The sequence below is a fragment of the Hibiscus syriacus genome, unplaced genomic scaffold, assembly GCF_006381635.1.
Source record: "Hibiscus syriacus cultivar Baekdansim isolate YM2019G1 unplaced genomic scaffold, ASM638163v2 tig00000991_pilon, whole genome shotgun sequence".
Taxonomy (NCBI): domain Eukaryota; kingdom Viridiplantae; phylum Streptophyta; class Magnoliopsida; order Malvales; family Malvaceae; genus Hibiscus; species Hibiscus syriacus.
This window is the reverse complement of record NW_024061840.1, coordinates 447,357-474,831: the sequence shown is the minus strand read 5'-3', so window position 1 is coordinate 474,831 and position 27,475 is coordinate 447,357. Positions and strand designations below refer to the sequence as shown.

The window sequence follows — 27,475 nt, the reverse complement described above, 5'->3', positions numbered from 1 at the left end:
TCATCGAGCCTCTTCTCCACCATCACCTCATGATAGGCGACCGGAAAAGATGCCACGACTTCTATCTCCCTGTTCTCCACCTCCACGGGATGAGTCAAGGGAGTTATGTGATGAGGTCAATGCCTTGCGTGAGGAGATCGGTACTCTACGTGATAACGATGGTGCATGGCGTGTGGAGGTCAATGCCTTGCGTGAGGAGATCGATACTCTACGCGATAACGATGGTGCATGGCGTGTGGAGGTGTCTACTTTACGTGGTGAGGTTGCCGCTCTAAGTGAGATGGTAGTATCGTTGCAGAATGAGGTTCATACTCTACGCAACGAGGTAAGTTTAAGATTTTCCATATTTAACTTGATGATAAATTTACTCGTAATTTCACTTAAATTAACCATTTCACTTAGATTGCTTAGTAAATTTATTCGGTTGCTTCCAATACTGCTAAACTGTTTATTAACACTGTGAAGTTAGTATTTGTCTTTTTGTTTTGTCTTTTGATTGAAGTAAATTTATTCGGTTGCTGCCAATTCTGCTAAATTGTGTATTCTTTAACACTGTGAAGTTAGTATTTGTCTTTGTTTTGTCTTTTGGTTGAAGTTTTGAAATATATTTGTCTTTGTTTTCACTGTTTAAATATCATGTCCGTTTATTTACTGATATTTGTATTTAATTATTTAGCGGACCGATAAGGTGGATGCTTTACGTCGGGTTTTTCTTGCACGACAGAGTTCACGCATCAGACGGCGTGCACGTGCTATTAAGTCTCCGTATACCCCAATAGTGCGAAGACACCGCAAGAAGAAGCCCGACTCGCCTGTCATCCCTCAAGAGTCCACTCCTATCGTTGAAGAGGCCCCTATCATTCCTCGAGAGTCCCCTCCCACCGTTCAAGAGGCCACTGTCATCGTTGAAGAGGTCCCTCCCACCATTCAAGAGCCCAATTCACATGGCGTCATATGTAGGATTCTTGAGAAACCCTCTGACGTGCCAGACATGATGGATTCAAGTTGGCTTTCGTATGAGTTACCGGCCAGTACCATACCGGTATCTAAAGAGGAGAGGAAACAACTACCGGACACAATTCTGGATAACACCCTTTGGGCTAAGACCGCAGTTGATTTTTATCTACATGAGCGAAGCCAGGGGTGTTTCACTGACATATGCAAGCTCAATGATGATATCTATTTGTTGCTTGATCGGTCTTGGTGGGGCGTATTATTAGGGGTCGAAGATAATGGCTATTTTGATGGAGGGGTAAGTCTTATATTTTTCTTATATTTTAATTTGATTATTTTTTTGTAAATTTATGTAAGTTACTAATATGTCTTTTTTTGTAAAACAGCATATCGATGCGTGGGTGTCAAGTCTTCTAATAATTAGGAAACTTAAGGAAAATAAAGAAATACACGATATACAATTATGCCGACGTCTTTTGACGCCGTTCACTTGAAGAATCAACGAGATGAACATTTGTGTTGGGCAATGGACAAGCTAAACTTTATCCTGCATGGTGGGAGGTCGATAAGGTTAGTGTTTATTTTAGATTGAGTTTAAAGGTATTCATAATAAGTGCGCAAATGAATGAATTATACTTATGATTGCATGTGTTTATCCCTGTTTTGGAATGTAACCATTGGCTTCTCGTCGAGCTTCAGATCCCATCCCTTAAGGCAATAGTATATGACATCATGATAAATTACATATCATTGGCTGATTTAAGAGATATTATTAAGGGATGGAGCTCTTATTTGGCTAAATTCTTGGATGCGATAAATTATTGGACTCGTTCTGGAAACAAGAAGCCAAAGAAGCTCAATATTACAGTTAGCAGAGACGAGACCGCACCACAACAAACGAAAGGACCCAGAGGGGATTGTGGTCCTCTCGTATGCTTGGCGTTGGACCGTTTGATCACAGGAAGTATAAAGTATCTACCTCCCACCGATATAGATAGAGCTGCAGTAGGCTTGTGGTTTCGACATTATATGGCTAGATCGATATATACGAGACGCTTCCTACCTGCATCCACGTTATAAAAATGTCCATAAACAATTGGTATGTTTATAGGCTTGTGGTTTGAAAATGTTTGGTTAAGTACCTAGAATTCAATAATTTGTTGTTTGTAGGTTTTAGATGTATAGAAAGTGTTGTTTGAGCAAATGTTTGGTTTATGCAGGTTAATCTCAGAAGTGAGCTGCGTGAAAATGATGTATGGCTGCAAAAGTTGATTCAATAGTAGAAGTGTTATTTTCTCTAATAATTATTGCTTATTTTTTGATTGTTTAATTGATTTGTAAAAGGTGATTTGTAAAAGTTGATTTGTTTAATTGATGTTAACATAATTCTTATTTGTGCTTGTTTAATTGATTGAAATGTAATGGTTGATTTGTGATTTCAATCTGCATTATGTTGAAGGCAAAAAGTACTATCGCAATGCGAAATGAAAATCGTAACGAGAGAATCGCAACGCGAAATGAAAATCGTAACGAGAGAAACGCAACGCGAAATTAAATTCGCGTTGCGATTTTCATTTCGCATTGCGATTCTTTCGTTGCGATTTTCATTTCGCATTGCAAAATTAGCGTTGCGATTTTCATTTCGCATTGCGATTCTCTTGTTGCGATTTTCATTTCGCATTGCGATAGTAATTTCCGCGTTGCGATAGACATTAAGATGATTGCCTATTAAGTGATAACAACTGAACAGATCATAGCAATTTTCAAACTCAAGTTACTAATACATGCCTAACTGAAAATGTTAAAAGTTCACACATAAAATCTACATAATACAACGTTTGCATTTAAAAATCACCTAAGTTAACAGTCCCAAAAGGTGAAGCCAGTTGTGATTGGGATTTTAAAGATGATTGCGATTTTGATTGCCTTTTTCTTGACACCATATGAGCTTTGGATTTTGATGATGATCCATATTTTGGTAGAGGAAAAGATGATTGTGATGGCACTGGTGATCCACATGTCAACCTTGTATGACCACTTTCCTTGCACCGACTACATGTCGATCTCTTCTTCTCTTCACCCTTAGACGGTATACGATCGTGACTTTTTGGTCGGCCAGGTAGCCTTCTGTCCATGGCTGGTGGCAAAACTGTTTGTAAGTCATCTGGTATGTCTCACTCAGAAGGATGTGAAATAGGGTAGACAATCTCGGCATAAGTCTGTCGATATACTTCTGTAGTGTAGCAATCCATAGCGTATGTGCTTGAATCATCTTGGTTTAGATGAAGAGCAACTTTTATAACATGGCCGCACGGTTAACCAGATGTTTGCCATTTCATACAACTACACGTCCTTGCATTTAGATCGACAAGCCCATTTAAGTTATTATCCAGTACTTCAACAAGTGTTTGAACATGGTTCAACTCTCCATGACGTTGACTTCACAACACGTTTCGTTATCTTTTTTTCAGTCCATGGTGTAACACGATGTTCCAATGTTCCTATAAATTTAAATAATAATACTTAGTAAATATATGATAAGTTACGAATTCAAAGAAATAATACCTACATGGTTTCTTTTCTGTAGTACCACTGTTGAATAGAGGCTCGAAAAAACTCCATTAACATAGTAATGGGTAATTTCCGGGAATGACGACTTAGAGCGTTAATTGATTCTGCACTATTAGACATCATGAAACCATATCTTGCTCCAAGTTGATGTACTCTTGACCATCTTTCAAACCCAACATCTTCTAGTGTTTGAGCACACTGAGGCAAAACACGTCTTAAACATTTTATATGCTTATTGAAATCCACTTCCCGATAAGCCTTTACAGCCTTCCAGTATGTCCATTTGTGCTTTTTATACCAGCAGACCTTGATTTTAGATTTCTATACAAATGAACACCACAAAGTCCATGAAAAACATCTGGGAAACACCTTCTAACAGCGTTGTCAATTGAGTTTGCCCTATCGGATATGATTGTCAGATTGCTAATAGGACCTATGCAATCCCTAAGATGCCCCATAAACCATGTCCATGAATCAGAGGTTTCAGATTTGCCAACCCCGTAAGCTATTGGCAATATCCCATTGTTAGCATCCATGGCTACTGCTAATAAGTTTACTCCAAGGTATCGACCTTTCAAATGTGCTCCGTCAACTATAATAACTGGGCGCATGCAAGTAATAAACGAACGAATCTACAAAATAATATACATAAGAAATATAATCATTTAAATGTGAAATGCATGTAATTAACAGAAATGAGTCAACAGAATTATATTGATTTACTAACCGCAGCACCAATGGAGATGGGGACGGATTTCGTCGGAGATGGGTGAGAGAGTGAGAGATGGAGATGGGACTGAGTTGTGATTTTAGGTTTTAGGTTATGAGTTGCGATTACGGGATATACTGTGGACGGTTCAGTGTTCCAATATATTAATATTCGTGTTTGGAATTTTAAAATAAAATACTTGGCCAGGATACTAATGGCGCTTTGAAAATCGCATTGCGATTATGTATTATCGCGTTGCGAAAGTCAGAATCGCGTTGCGAAAGTCAGTATCGCGTTGCGAAAGTAAGTATCTCGTTGCGATTTTGTATTATCGCATTGCGATAGTCAGTATCGCATTGCGATTTTCCCAATTCGCGTTGCGATTTACTTATTCGCATTGCGATTTTCCCAATTCGCGTTGCGATTTACTTATTCGCATTGCGAATTGGGAAAATCGCAACGACACTGTAGACCATCGCAACGCGATTTTCAACTATCGCATTGCGAAAATGCAACGCGAATTTGCGATAATGGAGATCGCGTTGCGAATTAGCGATCGCATTGCGATTTTGTTGGTCATTTTGGTAAATCCGGAAAAAATTGATTAAAATCGTATATTATATGAGATTTTTGGTCACTGAGGTTATTTTCTCTTTAAATTATTGTATCAGTATAATTGTAATTTTTAAAAGTAATTTATTTCTTTTTCAGTAGAAGAACTAATTTCGTTTTTAGCTATAGGGACTGATCAGGTAAATTAACAAATCACATACTCATTATATGCAACATAACGCTTACGTGGCAACGTCTGTTTCGTTTAAAAACTGAATATAGAACAAATCGAACTGTACCTAATTCTAGCTCTCTTCTGCACAATATTTAAGTCCACCATCGCCGAAATCTCTGTGTATGAAGTGAAACGAAGAGTACTTTTATATTGAAATCGCAGAGTTGTTTCGCAGCTGTTATCTTTTTATATTGACATGGCATCTCAAGCCAGCCTCCTCCTTCAAAAACAGCTCAAAGGTACTGTTTTCCTTGATCGTTTTCAACTGAATGAATATACGAATATGAGTTCTTTCTGTGGGGCCTTGGTAAGATTCTTGAATCGAGTTCCGATTTATCTTTTTGCAGATCTTTGTAAGCATCCGGTTGATGGGTTCTCAGCTGGATTGGTTGACGAGAACAATATCTTTGAATGGAGTGTCACAATCATTGGACCGCCTGATACTCTTTAGTATGTTCTTTTTCCTTTTTGGTAAAGTTTGTTACTTTAATTGAAATTACGTGTTTCTTTTCGATTCTTTGATGTAGGTTCTGTTTCTTGACATTGGATCTTGAACCGATGTTATAATTTTTGTTGTTCTTGAGTAATCTCTGCTTTATAGCTTATGCTTTTGTTGTGTCTGTTGCCTTCCTGTTGCTCATTCTCCGTTCAGTATTATTGTTCTTCAGTAATATTGACATTGAATTGGGTTCTATTGAAGTTGTATTTAGTATTTGTTGCTGTGAGAATAATTGTTTTTGGTATTTGGTTTTAGTAATCTTGACATTTTATTATTTTTATTTTCAATCTTGTTGAACATAAATATTCTATTTTTTTTCAGTGAGGGGGGTTTTTTCAATGCCATCATGAGTTTTCCACATAATTATCCAAACAGCCCTCCAACAGTGAAATTTACATCAGAGATTTGGCATCCTAACTGTATACCTTTTGTTTTCTCAGTTTCTTACTTGCCTTTATATTATACATGAACTAATTCCATCTTTATGTGTATTGCAGTTTATCCTGATGGGCGTGTTTGCATATCAATTCTTCATCCTCCTGGTGATGATCCAAATGGCTATGAGCTTTCAAGTGAGCGTTGGATGCCAGTCCATACGGTATGTTTATGACATGCCATATATTTTTTAATTTTCTTTTGTTCGTGCCTGTTCATGTGCTAAAAACATTCATATTCATAATGCCATAGTATTTGTTGCTGTGAGAATAATTGTTTTTGGTATTTGGTTTTAGTAATCTTGACATTTTATTATTTTTATTTTCAATCTTGTTGAACATAAATATTCTATTTTTTTTCAGTGAGGGGGGTTTTTTCAATGCCATCATGAGTTTTCCACATAATTATCCAAACAGCCCTCCAACAGTGAAATTTACATCAGAGATTTGGCATCCTAACTGTATACCTTTTGTTTTCTCAGTTTCTTACTTGCCTTTATATTATACATGAACTAATTCCATCTTTATGTGTATTGCAGTTTATCCTGATGGGCGTGTTTGCATATCAATTCTTCATCCTCCTGGTGATGATCCAAATGGCTATGAGCTTTCAAGTGAGCGTTGGATGCCAATCCATACGGTATGTTTATGACATGCCATATATTTTTTAATTTTCTTTTGTTCGTGCCTGTTCATGTGCTAAAAACATTCATATTCATAATGCCATAGATTTCAAATTTCTTGGAGTTTATTTACTTGATTGCAATCAAGCAAATTGTTTATCAGAAAAAGAAGGAAGATAGGAAAGAAGAGATGTGCATCTAATTAGAAATCAACATTCTATATGAATGCTATTAGAATGATTTATTCTGACACTGAATGATTTATTTGTATTCATAATTCTCTCCTTATGTGTATTGCAGTTTATCCTGATACTTAATGATTTAATCTTACTAGAATGATGTTTGAAAATGATGTATTTTGTGGCATAAGTGAGTTTGATGGATTTCACCAATGTGACTAGAATATTTTATGACCATAAAAAACCTCTTAATCTTGACGGGTGAATTAAAGGGGCACTAGATGATTATTGCAATGGTTTCTCAGGTGATAGAGAGCTAGACATGTAAAATTGATGTTGTATTGGATAAATGTGTATGTCAATAAAAATTTTCTATGGAATATATTTTTCTTTCTGTTGGTGGGTGCTAATATAAGTTAAGAATTACTAATGTATTGATCATATCTCTATGTGAACCAAAAATATAATAACCCTATTGGAATGAATTAATAACTATGTTAAAGGTGCAAGATATCGGACAGAAAACAATAAAACATGGGTTAACTTGTAAATCGTCTGAGTAGCTTAAATTGGATGAAATGGATAAAAAAATTCATGTACATTTACATAATTGGTTTGAAATAAAGGCTTAGTTGAGGTACTGTCAAAAGTTTCAACAACTTAGTCTCTCTTGTTATTTCCTCTTCATTTATTTTATTATTGATCCAGAAGATTTTTTTGAGATACTTTCAATTGTGATTATCGGATATTAATTTATGTATGGTTTGAAATGTTTGTCAATCTGCTCGTGACTGTTGTTTTTCACTCATCTTTTGTTTCTTGACCCTGTGATGGTGCACTAACAGATGTGCATTCATACTATTTGGCAGGTTGAAAGTATTGTTTTGAGTATCATATCAATGCTTTCCAGCCCTAACGACGAATCTCCAGCAAACGTTGAAGCTGCAGTAAGTGATCGTCTCAAATGATATATTTCCTTTCAACTTTCAGTATGGCTAATTGATTTTTGCATTTACCTGCAATGTTCCTTGTGAATGTTGGATTCAAGCTAGGATCATGACATGTACCAAGAGGTTAATGTGACGAAACTTTCTTTAAAAAGCTTGTTGGGATTAAGCTCATGTTTCCATCATTAATTAAAATGAAATGAGTATTCAGATTTTATGGTGGTGTAAGATGCAGTTGTGCCATCCATCGTGTGTTGTAATGCCACATCTATGGTGGTATTTCATATGTTTCTTTTTGACAATATTTGCAGAAAGAATGGAGAGAGATGAGAGACGAATTCAGGAAGAAAGTTAGCCGCTGCGTGAGACGGTCACAAGAAGTGTTATGATCTGCGGCCTGCTTCTTTTTGTTCTTCTCTACAGTATGTGTCCCCCGGGAATGCCATGAGTTCAGTTGGGTTTGTCCCTGTAGAATGCCATCTGAAATTCTCACAGTTAAATTCTCCTTTTTGGTTGGATTCATTGTAACAACTCTCAAAACGTTTCTTGGCTGGCAAACATTATTGTTGAGTCAAATTATTATAAGGGCAAATTGTTTCACATATTAAACAAAATTAATGGTAACTGATATTTTGACTAATTAAACCTTATTATAAAATTATAATAATTTATCGTGATTATAAATTTCATAAAGTTAATTTACAATTACAATATGATAATTTGATGTTAGATTAGCTGAGTTTAGTATTGTGATTCTAGAATCCCCCCAACCGAGTCAACAATAGCAGTTAGATTGATTACCCAAAAACTCTTCCCATTTGACTAAGACGAGTTTCTTTGCATAACTACCGTACACGTCTCACTTAGCTGAGCTGTCGTTTGCCTAATTACCACGTGTAGGGCCCTACCCAACGCCACCATTCACTTCTACTTCCATTGCAATGCTAAATAAATTAATAAATTTCCCCAGAAACACTTTCTACCGAAACCAAATTTTTCATGGAGATTTTCAGGTATTGTTTCTTTCTTTTTTTTCATAGCAATATGTAATTTTCAAAACTATTTGTTTGATAAATACCTGATTTCAAACCGTATCTCGTTTGCAGGTTGATGTTTTAGTTAGATTCGAAGAGTTGGAGCTTTCTCGTTTGACTTTGATCTGATTACTAGAAAATGTGGAAATTTTCATAGTTTTCTCAAAAAAAAATTCATGGAAGAGAAAAAAGGTTATAAAGGGAATTTAGTTGTTTCTTTGAGTCCTAGATCAGTTTCCAGGCAATTAACTGCCTTAGGGAATCGTGTAAATGTTAAGGATGCAGCAGGTCATGCAGCAATATTTTTTCTCAAAGTTGCTGCATTAGAAACTGTTAGAAGGGTCTCAAAGTCTAAGTGTCCCTTTTTATGGCGCGGGTTTCAGGCCCTGCAAGTTATTTGCTATCCGCCCTTTAATTGTGTTCAGAAATGGGTTCCCATTAAGGGTTTGATTAAAGGGATGCAGGTTTGTTCTTAACAAATTTGTAGAGATTTGCATTTCCAGTAATTGCTTGGTGGAATTATTTATGATGAAGGGCTTAATTTGAGCAACTGATTGACTTTGTACCAGACATTGTCGAGACCGCTATTGGTACTTTCAATCGCGACATCACTTTCTGATCTAGAAGAGGTAGTTGGTGAAGCATCAAGAGCTAGTACTAATACTGATTCTCTGGTGAACTCAGAGTTGCATTCTGAGGAATCCTCTTTGCAGTCGGCCTCGGATGCAAGGTAAATAGGTGCATTCAAGTATGTGAAGTTTTTCTTTTGCAGACTTTTACGTTGTTTTACTGACTTATCAACCATCAGTCTTGAAAGGAAGCTATATTTGCTCCCACAAAATATAAAATTGGTAATGTATTTTCCCTTATTGTAAAATGATGTCTATTGATCTCTGGAGCTAAGGGTAAATTCTATCTGGTCTACACAGATTATGAAAATTTCCCGCACATAAAGATTTACTAGTAACTAATATTATACTGTTGATTGGTTCTGTAGTTCAGATTTGGTCGATTTCTATCCACTTCAGTTCTGATGGATTTTTCTTCTCACGAGGAACTTTTTCTGATTTGCATATGTTCAAGTAGTACCAAATAAAATGAATTATCTATTAGGTTGAATAAGTTTGGACCAGACTTCCCCCTTAAATATTCTGGGTTTGCATGTATCAAGCAATTTGTTGTTCTAGTTGACTATCAAGTGACAACTTCAGATGCATTTGTATGTTACTCCTATTAGGAACTTGAGTATGTAATCAATAATGAGCTTTGTTTACTAACCTCTTAATTCTATGTAAACTGCTGAATCAGTAATGAAGCTTCCCAAAATCTAGAGTGTGAAAGCTGGCTGGACAAACTCCACAAGGAGCTGGAAAACCAAGGAATTAGGTTACCAGAAAGGTGATTTGATTACATCTGTATATGAATGGACGCATTTTCATTTTCTCTGTGTGTTCTTCATCTCTCTCAAATGTCGGCTTCCTCTCTAGAGGTTTCAGCTGTAAAATTTTCAGGGTGGCATCCAACTATGTTTTTGGGATTTATTCGTTTTTTTGGCATATGCATATATGCATATTCATTTTTCAATTGCTTGGTTCTTTTCTTGCAGCAGACCATGACAGTGTATTGTTTATGCAGAATCAATGATGAATATCTCCATAGATTTTATACAGCTGCAAATGGCGATTTTGTAGTTTTCATGTCATTAATTAAAAAGACAATCAGATGGAGGGAGACATATAGACTTCTTTCTCAAGAAGAGCTTGAGACGTGGGCGAACATGGTATTCTGGCATGGATATGATCTCATGCACCGACCTTGCCTCATTGTACGGCTTGGGCTAGCTTGCTCTCGCTTGCCATCTCATGACAGACCTCGTTTTGCTCAGGCAGTCGGTATGTTTTTATCCCCTGACATACTATTTAGCTTTCCATTTTGCTACCATTTGAAACCTAATGAGACTTTTATTGGTTTCAAATCTTTATTTTTTTTTGTTTAATATAAGTTGATGGGTAAAGTTTCTTTCAAAGAAATCTTTTTTCCATCTGAAATAGCCACCTGGAGTATCCAATTCAGAGGTCAATGAAACATTGTCATGTTCCTGTACCACATCCTATTTCCACCAAGATGGATACTTTTCTGTACCTTTGCAGTGCTTTCTTTTCTTTTGGTTTGTCAAGCTAATTTTTCATAACTCAAAATCAGAACTTTCTTAAAAGAATCTATTTTCTGGACCAGCATTTTATGTATGGAATTCAATTTATTTTCTGTGGGAAAAGCATGGTGGAATCTAAAATCATTGTCTTTCACTTGTTATAAGACACAAACAGAGACAAAACTGTATCTTTTTGCTCATCACTATGGGTTAGTTTTTGAAGTCATTCATCAATGTTTTGGTCTCAGTTTTTTCCTTCTAGTACTCGTCTTTTAGTTGCATCTGTGGATGATGTTATGATAAAAAGAAATGGTTGTTGCTGCAGTTTCTCAAGTCGAACTTGGAGTCATGCATTTAGTCAATTCAGAAAATCCTGAAGTTACGGTTTTAGTGGACTGTGAAGGATTATCTCCTTTCAGGATTCCCATGCAATTAATAAGATTGTGTTCTTCCCTCTTGCAAGACCACTACCCCAACTGTCTTGGCTGTTTGTTTGTTATACGACTTCCTCCGGTTGTTCGTGTCATTGCTCAGACTTTTATTCAGGTTAACTCTCGTTCTTTGACTACAATATGAATGTATTATAACATATATTCCATGTCATGTCTTTTTGTCTTTTATTCTTTGGCATCAAATATGATAAGGGTTTAGTTCTTAGTTTTCTTCCTATTATTTTGGTACTAATTTGTGGCTTTTCTCAGGTTCTGAAACCAGTTACTAGGAAAAAGTTAAAGATTGGAGGAGAAATATACCGCAAAGTTCTCCTGGAGAATCTTCAGACTCTCCCATCATATCTTGGTGGAGACTGTAGGTGCACAAAATGCTTAAATATTCTCCATGACGTGAAGCGTCCTCGCACTGCTCAGTTCAACAAGATACGTACAAATGAAGATGTTAGTGACAGTGAGGATCTATCCACCCTGGATCTAATTTACCAGGATAATATCGACCAGAGTTGGGGCTGTGACCAGGTATTGAGAACTGCCATAATAGGCCTGCTCATGTTGTGGGTTCTTATAGCTATCATGGCAGGATTATATGATCCTGAAAACCATTTCTTTCCATCTCAATGAAAGAGGCGCCTTTTATTAGAAACAACCCACTTGGCTAAATATTTTGATATTATTTGAGAGTGCATGCCGTCCCTACTGTTTTTAAATCCTTTCTGCCAGAAATTGATACTTTATTTAGGAAAATTAGGTTCATTGCAGCTAGGTCCGCAGCTCTACTTTGTTGTCCAATATGTTTTATGTAAGGCAATAAATTATTGTCATATTCCCCGTGCCAATTCTCTCTATCATGACGTGTTTACTGAACTTTATGGTCTCGTTTGCTGTAAGATTTTGATAATATATAGCATGGGAAATGGTTGCTAATGAATTTGGCTGGTTATGATCTATAAAAAAGGCCCAAAAGCTGGTTCAACAGGAATGGGATCAGAAATGAAGCTATTGTCTTTGTAATTATCAAGCTTATGTGCAACAAAGTACACTTTACAATCAGATTATTCATTGTGATACTTTATATGTATATATAATCTCTTTTACAATGTACCTCTTCAAAAAAAAAAAAAGAAAAGAAAAAGGATTTAGCATTGGTTTTCAGAATTCCATTTAACTTTTAGCAGGGGAAGTGTATATTGTTATAAGAGATACGGCGGTTTTCAAGTGTTTTTAACCAAGTATTTGGTGAGTCTTGTTTAACAACACGTACAATATTCAATTCCATTTTTGTTGAAATTATATATATATATATATATATATAATTCTAGGAACAACTTTCGAGTGCTTTACTGAACAATGATGTATTGTGGATGAATATTGAATAAAGAATAACATAGGAAGCTAAACATAACTCAGAAGAAGAGCAAATTAAAGTAAAACTTGGATGCACCTAGAAAGCTTTCAAAAGGATTTGAGCAAATCTTTACTTGTGGTTCTAAAATATTACAAAGCTTTCTTCGAAATGTTCCCAAAAGCTGCCATGAGGAATGAGATGCTTCAGCCTAATCCAAAAAAATATGGCTGCTGCGATTCGAGCCCAGGTCTAAACAGCCACAACGTGGAATTCTAAACACTAAACTACAGCCACTCTGTGATGTTAAAATTCAGAGAAATATTTAACTACTTTATAAAACGGGACTCAGTGAAAGTAATCGACGTGGAAAAATATATTCGTATTTTATTATTGATAATCTTATATTATAGAAAATGAGATTTTTAGACTAACGTGAGAATATAAATTCCATTTCCATGAAAATCCAACATTCTCCTATCAAAACACCCCTAAATTATAATCTTACGGCCCTTCAACTCAAACACGGTTAAATTCACTCTCCTGCTACCCAAAATACCTATTAACCATTTTAATCCCCCGACCCACCTTTCACCCCGCGTTTGTTGAGCCACTTAAGATCCATAATTTGGACAATCGATAAATTTTATTTTTTAATATTTGAGGTTTTAAAATTTAAACTTTGAATTCAGTTTGATGTGATCTGTAGCTTATGTTTTGTTATCAAGGAGCTATCATTGAAATCTCCCACTTTTCGTAAATTTGAAGGCTCTCCATTCCTTTTATTTTTCTTAGAAATTGATTTGGTGGAAGATGTTTCGATTTTTACAACCATTTTTGAAGCTATAAATAAAGCTATCAGATCCCAGTTTTTCTTTGTGCAAGTAAGAAATCAATCTAGCAAATTCTGAATCAGGTCTTATTTCAATCTATATCTAAAACCCAAACTTTTTTTATCCGTTTCATTTTCCAAATCTATCTTTCAGCCCTCTCTTTTTCGAAAGATCTTAATCAGGTCTTCTTCTCTAACAGGTTTTTAAGTTAAAACACGCGAGATCTGAGCAATGGCAGCAAACTCAAAAAATGAGGAACAACATTCACCCTCAAAGGCACCACCTTTGCCATCTCCATTGCGTTTTTCTAAGTTTTTCCAGGTTTTTTTCTTTCTTTTTTATTTATTCAATACTAAAATGGTGGTGTCAGTTAAGTTTATTTAACATGTTATGCAGTTTTCTCTTTCACTGTGCTAATCGATCGTGTGTGATTGTGATGTTTTCTGCATCTGGGTAGTTGCTTTCTTGTGTGAACTATTTTAATATGTTGAAAAGTTATATTGAGCTTAGCCTCTGATTATGGCGTTAGAAAAATGGTTTAAAGTTAGCAACCTAAAGTGGGTAGACAATGTATGCTGGTATGATTCCTCAGCTAATTAACCATGCATCATAAATGAGCAGTAGGTGACTGTACACTTAGCAGGGATCTGAATAACGGTTCTTTATCAGAATATTGGCCATTATATAGCGGTTATGATTATTTCCGCAATGGCGATAAATGCAACAAGGTCGCAACCGTAATTTAAATCTCTGACACTTAGCCTCATGGATCCCTCTTGATTTTCACTCTGAAGTATACCAATTTGATCCGATGGTGTTTTACTCTTCGTTAATTCTCATTTTGTAATGAATCTGTTCACTGTTGGATAATTCTGCTCCTAAGTCCTAACATTCAAAGAAGATTGTCAGAGAAACCTGTGGCAGGCCATGTTCCAAAAATGACCTCTTTTCCCGTGATTTCTTGACGTGTAATTTTCTGTATTTTCAAAAATAAATGCCATGAGTCATGAGATTACTCAAGAGTATTATAAGAACAAAAAATTCTTCAAAAGCAATTCAATCAGATCTACAAAGATTCATTCTTAAGCTAAATTCCCCAGTATAGTTCTCCCTCCGGAACAGGTAGTTATAGACTCAGAGATCATTATGGTTAAATATTCAGCTTAGATTTGTAAATACTCTGTGAGATCTTGTTTATTTATTTACTTTCTTGATATTTATGTCCTTGATCTAACTACATCTTAATATCTTATATGAAGTTTTGTTTATCAGTTTCATTGCATTTTATCTTCATCTAGATTTCATTTATATCTCAAATATTGTCACCGCAGTCCAACATGAGGATTTTGGTTACCGGAGGAGCTGGTTTTATTGGTTCTCACTTGGTTGACAAATTGATGGAAAATGAGAAAAATGAGGTCGGTAGATTTCCGTATCTTATCTATGCTTTTTTCCTTGTTTAGAAATGATAAGCAGAATTGATACAGGGATCGTATCCAACTATGGTTACTATGTTTTGTACCAGTATTTATGTTTACCTTATACTCAGGTGATTGTTGTTGATAACTACTTCACTGGATCAAAGGACAATCTTAGAAAGTGGATTGGTCATCCTAGATTTGAGATTATTCGTCACGGTAAGTTTGTATTGTTTTAGGAGCATTTGTTTTTCATTGTCATAAGGTCTAATATTGTGGTGAATCATAATGGGTCAGTGTGTAGCTGCTCCATAGGAACCATGCTGGCTGTTGTTGTATCTCGTATTCCAAATTCTCCGTGCTGAATTGAAATGGATGGATTTTGGATAAAAGACTGTTCAGATGATCATATTACTATATTAGGGAAACAGATCTTGAAAATTTGACTTTATAGATTCTGAATCATCATTCACTTTGCCTCCACTGCAAGGTATTGCAAAACAAATGGTTCAGAGGGAAATGGGAAGCGAGTGCAAAAGTTTCGTAAATAATGAAAATATGTGATTGTGTTTCTTCCAAAACTAGTGTAATGTCAAAATACAAAAGGACTGCATTGGTACATTGGTCAAAATGTATTTCTTTTTCTTTTCCAGCAATTGAATATGCATCTCTTCTTTCCTTTGCAGATGTTACCGAGACGCTGTTGGTTGAGATTGATCAGATTTACCACCTTGCGTGCCCGGCATCTCCAATTTTTTACAAATACAATCCTGTGAAGGTGGGTGTTGGTGTTTCTGATTGCTTTCTAAAATATTTCTGGCCAGTTCATTAATTTTTACTCTGTTTTCCCATAGACAATAAAGACAAATGTCATTGGCACACTGAACATGTTGGGACTTGCAAAGAGAGTGGGAGCAAGGTATGAGATTGTTGTTCCCTATCACTATATTTAAGTTGCCCTCTCTACTGGCTCTACTCAATTGGTATTTTGCATAACAGGATCTTGCTCACATCAACATCCGAGGTGTATGGGGATCCTCTTATCCACCCCCAACCTGAAACATATTGGGGCAATGTTAATCCGATAGGTAAGTCTGACTGGAAGAATGTATACTGTCATACGGCATTATTCTGACACTGAATGCTTCTTTCTTTAGGTGTCCGGAGTTGCTATGATGAAGGGAAGCGTGTGGCTGAGACCCTAATGTTTGATTACCATAGGCAGCATGGGATAGGTAAATTTTCTTGGTTTGTCTGAATGATGGTATCCTGTTATTTTTATTAATTCTTAACATTGTTCTTGTATCTTTTGCCATAGAGATCCGCATTGCTAGAATCTTCAACACATATGGGCCACGCATGAACATCGATGATGGGCGTGTTGTCAGCAATTTCATTGCTCAAGCACTTCGGTAAATATTGTGTTATAATGCATGCAATATTATGGTTACCATATAACCTGCCTCCATTTTGTTAAGTAATAAGTTTGTTTCAACAAGACCCCAATTTACTTATCAGTTACCGACTTAATCAAAGAACAAGAAGAAGCTGCTGCCTAACTTTTGTTACCTTCTAGTCATTTAGAAAACTTCTTTTCCTTCCAGATTTTCCCATGAGCTAGTTTGTCTCTCATTTAACTTTTCTTTTGCACTTTGTAGGGGTGAACCACTGACAGTTCAAAAACCCGGGACACAAACTCGCAGTTTTTGTTATGTCTCGGACATGGTATGCTACTTATTATGAATTTGAATGTTTTACTAGCTTTAGTTACTTGTGATAGTATCCCTCTGTTATAATAGATTAAAGTATTACCATTTGCATAAACGGATAGGTTGATGGCCTTATTCGTCTCATGGAGGGGGAGAACACCGGTCCAATCAATATCGGAAACCCAGGTTATTTCACAACTTTTATGTTATAGGCAGTGTAAATCTAGGATGTATCTTTAGTTCTGAGGCTTCCGGCCATTGTCATTCGCTTAATCCTCTAAATATTTTTTGTACTCTTTTAGGTGAATTTACCATGCTCGAGCTTGCTGAGACGGTAAAGGAGGTGAGTTTCATAGTACTACCCTTGTTGGGAATTTTTTTGGTGTTCTGAATGTTTTTGAAACTTATCCGGTTCCTGTTTCATGTTGCATTGTTGCAGCTTATTAATCCAAAGGTGGAGATAAATATGGTGGAGAACACTCCAGATGATCCGAGACAAAGAAAACCCGACATCATGAAAGCGAAAGAGTTGCTAGGTTGGGAGCCAAAAGTGAAGCTGCGAGATGGTCTTCCTCTAATGGAGGAGGATTTCCGGTTGAGGCTCGGAGTGTCCAAAGAGGCATGAAAGTTAAAATAAGAAAAGCATGAATGAATTATACACAGTTGGATCGAGTGATTTCAGTGCTTGTGGTGGGAAAACTGGGAGCTTATGTTATTTGTGATCTTTAGTTTATGATTTCATAGAAAATAAACCCCACAGAATGTGAGAATTTGTGAAACTGGTTTAATTTTGGTATGGCTTATTGATGGCGCTGTTCCCTTGGATTTTGTTCGTTACAAGCAATTAATAAAAATTCCATGATTATTATGTGTTTTTTTTACTTTCTTGGCCAACTATTTAGGTGCACCAACCTGCCTATGTTTAGTAAATTTCTTTACCACAATCCATCCAATTCTTTTTAGTGGAAAAACAGCTCAGCTGGTGCTTTCTAATGGGGTTTGTGAATCACAAGTAGTTGTAGATCTATCTACTTCGATTTGGAAGGCAAAAAGATTGTATGATTTCCGTTGGGAGGAATGATTTATTTATAGTGCTTCTTTTTATTTTGATCAAGTATATTTCGCGAAAGAGGTTTGCTTGGATTTGTAGTGTTTTGGTCTCTTAAGTCTGATATACAACTCAATTTACTAACATCTTAACTAGTATGAAGAGCCCATGAAAATTACAAATCAGAAGATTGATACAATCACTTGAATCAAAATCAACGAAAACATCTGAGATACAATGGTAATTCTACGATATGACAATCCAATTTAAGATTAAAAAAATGAAGGATATAAACACAATCGAAAATGTGATAAAACATTTTAGATTGAACTCAACCATAAATATTATGCATTTTATCATATTTCCGTTGATTTTCAATCTTAAATTAAGTTACTTTCCCGAGATACAAACCACTCCACCCCATTTGACAGTAGCTGCCATCTCTGTCACGGGTTTAATTAAAACTCAAATTCAATTTGAAAACCCTTAGGTTCCGACCATCAAATGAGGCAACTTCAAATATTCTAATTATTCAAAAGCCTAATCAAGTTATTACTTGATAGCAGTCATAGTCATTATTCCCAGCTAATGGTCATTATTGAGAAGCCTGCAATGTTTACCTGGGAACGACCATATACAGCTAGCTGTGTAAAACTACTCATACTTAACCATCATTAAGAACTGGCAAACAATGGCACATAATGTCAAGTTCCAATTTTCATGACCAAAAAGGCCAGAATCAAGGGCAGCAAACATAGACAATAGTTGTGAAGATGTTTTTAACATCTATTCAATGCAAAATCATTAATAGATGACCAAAAAAAAATCACAAATAGAGTGTACTAGGAATTTGATGTCTTCTGTTATTTTTATAGTTCGTTGGGAAAAGATAAAAAAGGGAAACAACCTAGCCACTCATTACAAGGGATCACAACCATATAGGCCTCTCGAATCAGTTGATCATCTGCATAAACAAAGAAAACAAGGAAACATTATTCACAACTTCAGATAATGTTCAAAGCCCAAACATCTGTCATTTCCAAAGAGGGAAGATACAACATCAAAACGTAATCGACTACAATTAAAGAGAACTCAAATTATAGCATGTTTAAATCCATATATGTTAAACCCTCTTTATCAATGCTGTTATAATCCTTGAGATGCAAAAAACTATAGATTGATCTCCTAACCCGTTTCCCATGGCCATAGATGCAGTAACGTGGTAATGTATTTTAATAAGATTATTATAAGTTCAGAACTGTCTATGCCAGAAGTAATTAAGAATATTGAAAAGACATCTCAAAGTATCTAATCTATGAAAAAACAAATTTAACTCCTAGAACTTCCTAATTTTCACATCATATCACTTAGTTCCTGGATAAAAAACTAATCGATTGTCTTACGATTGTATCCCGGCACTTCTAAATTTCTACTGCATACTGATAACCGGTATCCACTCAGATCAAATTTGACTTCATTTTGCTTTGTTTTGTTTCTCTCCCATCATTTGGATTCACTTTTTGTACTTTCAAACAGACTCCATGAACCATGAACTCTTAAATTGCTTTTTTCAATGGAAAAATTGATTGCAATGTATACACATTAAAGAATGTTCAATCTTAAAGCACCACGAACGATGAAAGACTCCATTTTTTTTATATGTTCCGTATATCGAAATCAAACATAAACCGCTTACTTCTTCAGTTTTGAAACATAACTTAAAAAGAAAAGACACTCGAAAGGGAAATTACTGCGGCTAACATTACAACAGAAACCCTTAGCTCTTACAGTTTAAACACGAGTCTCAGATCTGCATATTAAAACAAACACTGCAAAATTCTCTAAAATCCATGTAAAGGAGCCACACAAGCCTTTAATCCTTGATTCAAACCAAATCACCAAAAACGAAGAATAAAAATTTCGAAACCAGAAAATAGGGTTTCTTTACCTCTTGTGCTTCTGAGCAAACGGAGAGTTCTTCTCATCTTCCTCTGCTTAAGGGGAAAATGAATAGTAAAAATGCAATTTTTGTATTTGCAAATATACAGGCGTATGAAAAAAAAATAAAAATTATAATTTGACAGTAAAATAAAATTGTTACCGGTGAGACCAAGGGAGAACTTGGTGATGATGGTTCCGGTGACGGCGAAACCAACAAGGAAGGGCCAGGTGCGGTTGAACTCTCTTTTGAAGAACACGGGCCATGGATCGAACCATCTCTTCATCTTCCTTTCGCTTTCTTTTTCTTCTTCTGATTTTTGCTCTTTACTTGGGTAAGCTGTAAACAAGGGGAGGAGATCGATATTTGTTGAGGAAGTTAAATATTTGTTTTATCATGGCCGTTGGATTATCAGACGGTTTTGTTGAGATCGGGTCTATAAAGGGTTTGGGGTTTGACGGGTTTAGTCAAACTGGCTCAAGTCTGTCTCCTTAGTTTAATGGGCCCATCAAAAGCATAGTAGAGTTAGGTGTACCAAGTTCGAAATTTTGATATATATATATATATATATATATATATGAAGGTCATCTTAAATAATGTAAAATTCTTTTAATTTTACATAGATTTAAAATTTTTTGGATAAATAAAAATAGATAGTTGAGATTAAAAGTATAAAATGTGAAGATATTTACAGGAAAAAAAAATAAGGAATCAATCTCATCTATCTATTTTTACTTATCCAACGATCCTATAATGTGTAAAATTAAATAATTTTACACATTGTAATTTTTTTTAGTTTTAAAGAAATTTATGATAGTTGGATGTATGAAAATATATGAATAAAATTAAGTGACTAACATTAAAAAAATGAAAAGATATCTATTAAAAAAATCAATAAATAAATCTAAATCGTTTATTTTCACTTATCTAATTATCCTAAATTTATATAAAATTAAAAAAAATTACACTAGTAATTAAATTTTAATTTTTATTTTTATTTTTTTTGTACAAAGGAATGTAAAATCGAAGTCGTTTTTCGGATTAGGGTTTAGAGTTTCCTCTCCACTTTTATCAGCTTCAAGCAAACGCCTCATTTCTTCTGGCGGTTCCTCTAACATTTTCATGTCTCTTTTTTCCTTCAACACCATTTTTGCTAAGAAATCAGCATATTTATTCACTTCTCGCCAAACAAAGGTTATCTCACTAATCTCCAACTTTCGCATCAGAATTTTACACTCTCTCACGATGGCATTTTGTTGCAGGTCTTTATCCTCCGTTTCTTCTCCTACAATGGTTTCAATGGCTTCCTTGGCGTCAGATTCAACTTTGAGGCATTTTAAACCCAATTCTTTTGCAGTAATCAAACCTTGTTTTATTCCCCAATTTTCTGCTAAGAGACTATTGGCCTTACCAATGTTTATTATGTATCCGTAAATTCAATCTCTTTTTTCGTTGCGAAGAAGGCATCCAGCCCCTGCTTGGGCTGTAAATGAGACGACACGACGAGCTATTCGAGATCGACTCGATAAATAATCGGTTCGAATGGACTAGAGCTCGAGCTCAATTTAAATTTTTAACGAACTAAAATAACCTACTTAATATTCGACTCGAAAAATTCGTGAATACTCGAAAAAAAAAATATATTAAGATATTATTTTTTTAAAATAAATTATTAATAATATTAACATTTATGTTTTGATTTTTTTTTAAAAATACAAGACTCTTATATATTTAAGGTTTAGATTCGAATTTGAACTTGAGGTTTCAATCTAATTAAGTTTAAGAATTTTTTTTTTCATTTCGAACCTTTTCGATTTGCTCACGACTTTCAGTTCAGAATTTTGTGTTCGAGTCGAGCTTAAAATTTTTAAACTCACGAGTTTTTGAGTTGATCTTTATTTCAGAATTTTTGAGTCGAGTTCAACAATACTCGAGCTTGACTCGGTTCGTTTACACCCTTAGCTGCTGCAATTCCGGTTGATTTCATGCAACCTCGATCAGAATTTAAGACGTACGATCTTTCCGGAGGTTTAATCCACTTGACCCATCCAGGCACTCGTAAATTCTTCTCTTTTAGTGTTATTTGCTCTTTCTATATCCTTCACAAGATTGCGGCCATATTGCAAAATGTGGTTTGGGTTCCTAGTTTTTCTATTGAAAATTGCTTCATTTCATTCCTTCCAAATACCCCAGAACATCATGGTGAAAACGAAATCCCCTCTAGTTCCTTCCGAGTTTATTCTTTTAGAGCAACTATTCCGTTTGATCCAATCAATAAAATCATCTTATTCCTTCGATTTCATACTATAACAACGTTCGACCTCTTCCCACACTGTCTTTGCTATTTTACAGTGATGCAAGATGTGTTCTATAGATTCCAATACCCTCTGGCATTCTTTGCAATCCATCTCATCTGTCATATTTTTCTGCTTTCGAATCTCATTTGTATTCAATCTGTTCAAGCATCTTAGCCAGATGAAAAACCTTATTCGATCCGTGGTGTTTATTTTCCATATCCACAAGAATTTTCTATTATTGGATACCACTTCGTTGTTATTGATAATGTCAATGAAAACAGATTTAACTGAAAATGTCCTATCTTTTGAGTAACCCAATCTAGCCGAATCCTGGTTATGAAAGTCTTCACCTCTAGGAATATAACCTTTCGAATCTGCTCCAAAGTGTTTTCGGACACTAATTGTCCAACCTCTTGAAGATTCCAATCACCATTCGTAGTAATATAATGCGCAACCTTCTCCGTTCTAGTAGAAGTATCGGCATTGGGATATTGAAGACTAAGGGTTCCTTGCCTAGCCACCAATTGTGCCAGAAGCTGATATGCTCCCCAGAGTTAACTTTCCATTTGCTTCATTTCCTAACAATATGTCGAGTTTTCAAAATTTCTTTCCAAGTAGAAGAGCTGTTACTTTGGACTTCATAATCCATAAGTCGAGTTTGTTTCAAATATTTGATTTGAAATATTTTACACCACAAGTTGTATGAAGCTGCCAACCATTTTTTGCCATTAAAGGCAAATTCATGTCCCTCGCTTTCTGAAGATTAAGACCCATGTCCGATTTGGATTTGTATTACCTCGTTTCAATTCACTAAGTGATTGTGTTTATAATCAGCCTCTTCTCCCCATAAAAAGTTCCTGTTGAGTTTGTGCAACTTATTCCATAGTATCGTTGGGAGAAGTTTAATTTGTATCGTGTGGACTGGAATTGCTGTCGTAGCCGTTTAAATTAGCGCTTGTCGTCCGGCCATTGAGAGCACTTTTCCTTTCCATCCTACCAGCTTGTTCATGACCTTCTCCAAGATATAAGAATAGGTCAAAGAACTTTTTTTGTGAACAATAGGTACCCCCAAAATACGTCCCAAGGTCGGTGGATAAGGGGATCTCTCTTAAAGTTGTTAGGTAATTGGATGTTTCTTGGGCGATATTCGGAGAGATGAATATCTTCGATTTTTTCAAATTAATGGCTAGCCCGAAGCTTTGCTAAAGTATCTTAGGCATTCCTTAGCCTTACAGACTTGACTTGCGCTAGCCTCCATGAATAGAAGAATGTCATCTGCAAAATAAAAGATGACTATCATCATTACCTCTTCTAGATAGTTTGATGGCTTTCCATCCACTAGTATCTGTTTCCTCGAGTATAATTTGGGATAATCTTTCCATTACTAAAATGAATAAGTAAGGGGATATGGGATCTCCCTGTCTTAGTCCTTGTCCGGGAAGAAAGCCTTTGATTTTTTCGCCATTCCAAAGCACTTCAACTTCACTGTTTTTTATACAATACATAACGAGGCAAATCATATCATAAGGCGAGCCAAAATCCTGCATATTTTTTCTTAAAAAATTCCAATCCACATTGTCATAGGCCTTTTGAAGATCTATTTTCATTACAATAGCGCCCTTTCAGCCTTGCATTTTCATAATAGTGTGGACCACCTCTTGAACGATTAAAATTTTATCTGTTGTACTACGACCTGCCAAAAAGCAATTCTGGAAGAGACCTATAATCCTTTGTAAAATAGGTCTCAATCTGTTAACCATGATTTTAGAGAGAATTTTGTAAGTGTTAAACAGACAAATGGGACAAAAGAGTAATTCTGTCTGTATTTTTAATTTTTGGGATAAGAACCAAATTCACTTTAAGGATACAATCTTCAACTCTCTTCCTGGCCATGGAATTTCTTACGAACAGAAAAAGAGTGTCTTTGATTGTTTCCCAATGTCTTTTTGTAGAAAATAGGTTGTATACCATCAGGTCCCGGAGCTTTTAGGTTCTTCATGCTAAAGAGAGCCTTCTTTAGTTCTTCCAGCGTCACCTCTTTAGAGAGATCATTTTCTTCTATGATGGAAATTTTTGGTAGGAACTTTTATACTCCTTTTGCAATTCTTCCCCATCTTTTCTAGCGAAGAGATTTTTATAATAATCCACATGTCTCTCAAGGGTTGTTTTATCAGTAATCCACGAATCACCCATGTAGAGGCCCAAAATTATGTTGTTCTTTCGTCTGATCTTTGTAGTGTTATGGAAGAATTTAGTATTCCTCTCTCCCTTTGAAATCCAATCTAATCTAGACTTTTGGAGCCAAAAAATTTCCTCTTGGGTTAAATCTTTCTGCTATTCTTCCATCAGTTATTTTTCAATTCTTTTGAGACGAATTGAATGAAGGTAATTTGGGGAGTTTTGAATTCCTTTCGGTCTGCTCTTAATCCTTCTCTTTCGTTTGAAAATAGTTTCAAAAAAATTCCTCTTTCCAAATCGGAACCTCTTTTTTCGTTTCCTCTATAGCTTCCGGGAGGGACGTTCTTTTTCTATTCCAGGCTCTATTGAACACATCTTTGAAATCTGCATGTGAAAGCCATATATATTTCTGATTCTAAAGGGTCTCATTTCCTTGTCCATCGGGTAAATCATATTGGTGTTCAGGAGAATCGGATGATGGTCAGAGTAGCATCTCGCAAGAGTGAAGGAACACATATTAGGAAAGAGATCAATAGCTTCGGTATTATGAAGAGTTCTGTCCAATCTTTCTTGAAGAATAATATTACCATTGTCTACTTCTCACCTAAGTGAATTTATTTCCAACCCATCTCGCGTCCATAAGCTTGCATCTGTTCCAATAGTTTCTAAATTTTATAATCTGATCAACACGATTAGATTGACTTCCTTCTCTTTCATCGATAGAAACAATATCGTTAAAATCACCCATGACAATCCAGGGTTTATCAATAGTATCGGAATAATTACTCATATCCTCCCCAATAATCTTCCTTCTTCCTGGAGGAAGGCTGGATGTAGACGAAACTTAGCAGCCAAATTTTTCCATCCGTTTTTATGTTACAGTGGATAGCCTGATCAATTCTATAACTTACAGTAACGTCCATAAGACTAGAATTCCATATTAAAATAAGGCCACCTTTTAAACCTTCAGCAGGGACTTCGATAAAATTATCAAATTTTAGCTTTTGGCAAATTTTATTACCCATACCAGTGTCAGATTTTGTTTTGAGAAGGCACATAAGATCCGGGTTTTCTTTTTTTCACCAAATCAAAGACATTCCTTAAAAAATTAGGGTTCCCCGCCCTCTACAGTTCCAAGATATCTTTTTTGATAAGGAAAAATCAGTTTTGGTCACATTACCCTTATCAATAGGGTTGTATTCCTCTTTATTAACAATGTCACCCAATATAACATGATCCATCCTATGCAACTCTGTCACCTCAGTAACGTGATTGGTATTAATTTGAACTCGAGCTTCTACAGGATCCAATCTCATTTTCTCCGCTCGAAAAAACTCTTTTGAAGTACCTTCTGTTGAAGCAGTTCGGTCTTGTTGCCTATTCATTCTAATTAAGATACTCTTTTTGAACTTATCATTTCTTCGTTTTGTTGTGTTGACCATCTCTTTGTTCTGATTGTATTGGGAGCTTCCCCAAACTCGTATCTTTTTTATTTTTATTTCCAGTTCCTCTCTCTCTCTCTTGGGGACAGCTTGATTTGCTACATCTGTTCTCTCCGTTTCTTCTTCATTCTCAAAGACCTGGAATATATTACCATCCTGATTTCCCTTCCTCTTTTTATCCTGATTTTTTGGAGTACCACGATTAAAACGTTGCTTTCTTTGGACAAGAATCCATGGCCCAAAATTTTCACTTTCAGTTTCAGTTCTTTCAACAAGTTCTCTACTTTGAGAGGGTTGGTCTTCCTGGACATCCTCCCTTTCTTGATTAGGTTGAGTCTGATCCTTCCCTAAGTTTACCCTGTCATCTGTTTGGAATTCAGCTTTGACTTTTTCTTGACTTTTTAGAATACATTGCGTTGTTCTATGTCCCACCATTCCGCAATTAAATCAGATCAAATGAACACCGATAGTGCTAGCAATACAGATCTTGGAAAGTAATGGTTTGCTTAAGTCGACCTCCACACATATTCTAGCAAATTTTCCTCTTATTGACCAAGCTGTTCTATAGTCGATCTTTATTGGAGTGCCTATCATTTTGCCGATGTTAACCAATATATCCTTATCGAAGTATTCCATTGGGAGATTCAGAATGTGAACCCAAATAGCAGTAGACGAAATGCTAGCACTGTTGGCTAAAAAATTTGGACGCCATTTTTGGACCGTTAGGTAATGATCCATTATCTTCCACGGACCCTCCGTTACCAAGATTGATGCAATCAAAATCACCTTCTAGTTTCTACATGGAGGTTATTCTACTGATTAGCGTTTTGTAGGCTACCGATCTGCCCAGCAGCTTTAGGATTAAAGCTTTCCTCCAAGGTTTTCTAATCTTTTCTTTAATTTCTGCAGGAACATTGATTGTAGGAATTTCATCTTCTTCCATCTCGTTTTCTTCATCAGAATCGACTTCTTCCTCCTCTATTCTTTTGGAGTTCTGGAATATTCCAGAAAAATTCGGTGAGTATACAACGGTATCTCTCCAAGATCTGTCTGATTTCTTCGTCTTGATCTGCTCCATCACCGTTAGTCCTAACCCGTTAGATATATATATATATATATATATATATATATATATAACACGATCTTAAATTTACGTATAACTAAAAAAATTACATTATGTAAAAGAATTGTAACAATATATGCATGCATCATGTTCAATTGGTTGTGCGCTAGCTAACTTAGGAAAATATGCGGGGGTTCGTTGGGCCCAAAAAGGAGTGTCTGATGTATTATATTTTGACAAGAGGCGTGTTTAGAAAAGAAATGGAAGGAACTTATTGGGTATTCGCATCAAAGAGACTTTTTTCTATCAATAATCTAATGATCTCTCTACCCTATAAAAGTGCTATATTTTTCTTCCAATTCATTAGAGAAATCGTAAAATTGATCTGAAAGTCGTTAAGACTATACCAATTGCTCGATCAAAAATTAGTTACTTATTCTAGTCACCCATCCCAATATACATAAAATGTTATTTTATATATTTTGTTTAATGTTTACATGTACATATTTTAGAAGGAGTACATTTTGTCATAATTATAAGTCTGTAAGAAACACGAACCAAACGACTTTGGTGGTAAAAAAATTGTTGGCATTCCTTGAGGTCTCGGGTTTGAATGAACATATGTTATCTTGTATTTACTCTAGATTCATACAAAAAAGTCTGTAACTGAGGATTATAAGTTGTGATTGATTTTAGAGTAATAATTGGTTTCAGAGTTGTCCATGAAAAATTTCCATGTAATTTGATCTAATTTTTTTAGATGTAGAAAGAAACTAACATTGTATATAGTCCGAAATCAGATTAGAAATGATATATTGCTTGATTATTGTAACCCCTAAACCCGACCTAGATATTACGATCAAAT

The 27,475-nt window shown here is 35.5% G+C and overlaps 5 protein-coding genes across 6 annotated transcripts; 3 read left to right on the top strand and 2 right to left on the bottom strand.

The window, feature by feature from the left end:
* The first annotated feature begins 5,150 nt into the window (after window positions 1–5,150).
* On the top strand, window positions 5,151–8,179 carry LOC120118904 (ubiquitin-conjugating enzyme E2 7-like). Its single transcript, XM_039138823.1, has 6 exons — window positions 5,151–5,260; window positions 5,369–5,471; window positions 5,842–5,939; window positions 6,018–6,118; window positions 7,626–7,703; window positions 8,015–8,179. Exons 1-6 carry the CDS (start codon window positions 5,218–5,220, stop codon window positions 8,090–8,092), a joined length of 501 nt encoding a protein of 166 aa, XP_038994754.1. The 5' UTR covers window positions 5,151–5,217; the 3' UTR covers window positions 8,093–8,179.
* Window positions 8,180–8,824: 645 nt separating this feature from the next.
* On the top strand, window positions 8,825–12,177 carry LOC120119243. Its single transcript, XM_039139089.1, has 6 exons — window positions 8,825–9,201; window positions 9,307–9,467; window positions 10,046–10,135; window positions 10,373–10,629; window positions 11,215–11,435; window positions 11,591–12,177. Exons 1-6 carry the CDS (start codon window positions 8,914–8,916, stop codon window positions 11,960–11,962), a joined length of 1,389 nt encoding a protein of 462 aa, XP_038995020.1. The 5' UTR covers window positions 8,825–8,913; the 3' UTR covers window positions 11,963–12,177.
* Window positions 12,178–13,343: 1,166 nt separating this feature from the next.
* LOC120119254 (UDP-glucuronic acid decarboxylase 5) lies at window positions 13,344–17,289 on the top strand. Of its 2 annotated transcripts, XM_039139093.1 has the most exons (13): window positions 13,344–13,599; window positions 13,716–13,837; window positions 14,848–14,934; window positions 15,066–15,153; window positions 15,621–15,712; window positions 15,789–15,853; window positions 15,934–16,022; window positions 16,092–16,169; window positions 16,253–16,346; window positions 16,593–16,659; window positions 16,766–16,829; window positions 16,946–16,986; window positions 17,083–17,289. In XM_039139093.1, the coding sequence occupies exons 2-13, from the start codon at window positions 13,748–13,750 to the stop codon at window positions 17,266–17,268; spliced, it is 1,041 nt and encodes a 346-aa protein (XP_038995024.1). In that variant the 5' UTR covers window positions 13,344–13,599; window positions 13,716–13,747; the 3' UTR covers window positions 17,269–17,289. The 2 variants fall into 2 exon arrangements, with proteins under 2 accessions (XP_038995024.1, XP_038995030.1); XM_039139099.1 differs by lacking the exons at window positions 13,344–13,599; window positions 13,716–13,837 and adding an exon at window positions 14,588–14,638.
* Window positions 17,290–19,635: 2,346 nt separating this feature from the next.
* On the bottom strand, window positions 19,636–19,983 carry LOC120119272. The gene is made up of 2 exons (XM_039139107.1): window positions 19,793–19,983; window positions 19,636–19,682 (listed from the first exon to the last, which is right to left on the bottom strand). Exons 1-2 carry the CDS (start codon window positions 19,914–19,916, stop codon window positions 19,636–19,638), a joined length of 171 nt encoding a protein of 56 aa, XP_038995038.1. The 5' UTR covers window positions 19,917–19,983.
* A 6,011-nt stretch (window positions 19,984–25,994) lies between these two features.
* Window positions 25,995–26,625, bottom strand: LOC120118696. Its single transcript, XM_039138705.1, has 2 exons — window positions 26,386–26,625; window positions 25,995–26,300 (listed from the first exon to the last, which is right to left on the bottom strand). The coding sequence occupies exons 1-2, from the start codon at window positions 26,623–26,625 to the stop codon at window positions 25,995–25,997; spliced, it is 546 nt and encodes a 181-aa protein (XP_038994636.1).
* Window positions 26,626–27,475: the final 850 nt, after the last annotated feature.

What these genes read in the sequence shown, in the direction of transcription:
- LOC120118696 (XM_039138705.1), bottom strand. Translation starts at nt 26,625, where the DNA reads ATGGAGCAGATCAAGACGAAGAAATCAGACAGATCTTGGAGAGATACC. An exon ending in TAAAGCTGCTGGGCAGATCG is followed by an intron (nt 26,301 to 26,385) that starts GTAGCCTACAAA and finishes TTGGTAACGGAG; the next exon opens with GGTCCGTGGAAGATAATGGA.
- LOC120119243 (XM_039139089.1), top strand. Translation starts at nt 8,914, where the DNA reads ATGGAAGAGAAAAAAGGTTATAAAGGGAATTTAGTTGTTTCTTTGAGT. An exon ending in GTTTGATTAAAGGGATGCAG is followed by an intron (nt 9,202 to 9,306) that starts GTTTGTTCTTAA and finishes ACTTTGTACCAG; the next exon opens with ACATTGTCGAGACCGCTATT. An exon ending in TCGTTTTGCTCAGGCAGTCG is followed by an intron (nt 10,630 to 11,214) that starts GTATGTTTTTAT and finishes TTGTTGCTGCAG; the next exon opens with TTTCTCAAGTCGAACTTGGA.
- LOC120119272 (XM_039139107.1), bottom strand. Translation starts at nt 19,916, where the DNA reads ATGAAGAGATGGTTCGATCCATGGCCCGTGTTCTTCAAAAGAGAGTTC. An exon ending in GTTCTCCCTTGGTCTCACCG is followed by an intron (nt 19,683 to 19,792) that starts GTAACAATTTTA and finishes CCCCTTAAGCAG; the next exon opens with AGGAAGATGAGAAGAACTCT.
- LOC120119254 (XM_039139093.1), top strand. Translation starts at nt 13,748, where the DNA reads ATGGCAGCAAACTCAAAAAATGAGGAACAACATTCACCCTCAAAGGCA. An exon ending in ATTTGAGATTATTCGTCACG is followed by an intron (nt 15,154 to 15,620) that starts GTAAGTTTGTAT and finishes TTTCCTTTGCAG; the next exon opens with ATGTTACCGAGACGCTGTTG. An exon ending in TTGCTGAGACGGTAAAGGAG is followed by an intron (nt 16,987 to 17,082) that starts GTGAGTTTCATA and finishes GCATTGTTGCAG; the next exon opens with CTTATTAATCCAAAGGTGGA.
- LOC120118904 (XM_039138823.1), top strand. Translation starts at nt 5,218, where the DNA reads ATGGCATCTCAAGCCAGCCTCCTCCTTCAAAAACAGCTCAAAG. An exon ending in CCTTCAAAAACAGCTCAAAG is followed by an intron (nt 5,261 to 5,368) that starts GTACTGTTTTCC and finishes ATCTTTTTGCAG; the next exon opens with ATCTTTGTAAGCATCCGGTT. An exon ending in CAGCAAACGTTGAAGCTGCA is followed by an intron (nt 7,704 to 8,014) that starts GTAAGTGATCGT and finishes CAATATTTGCAG; the next exon opens with AAAGAATGGAGAGAGATGAG.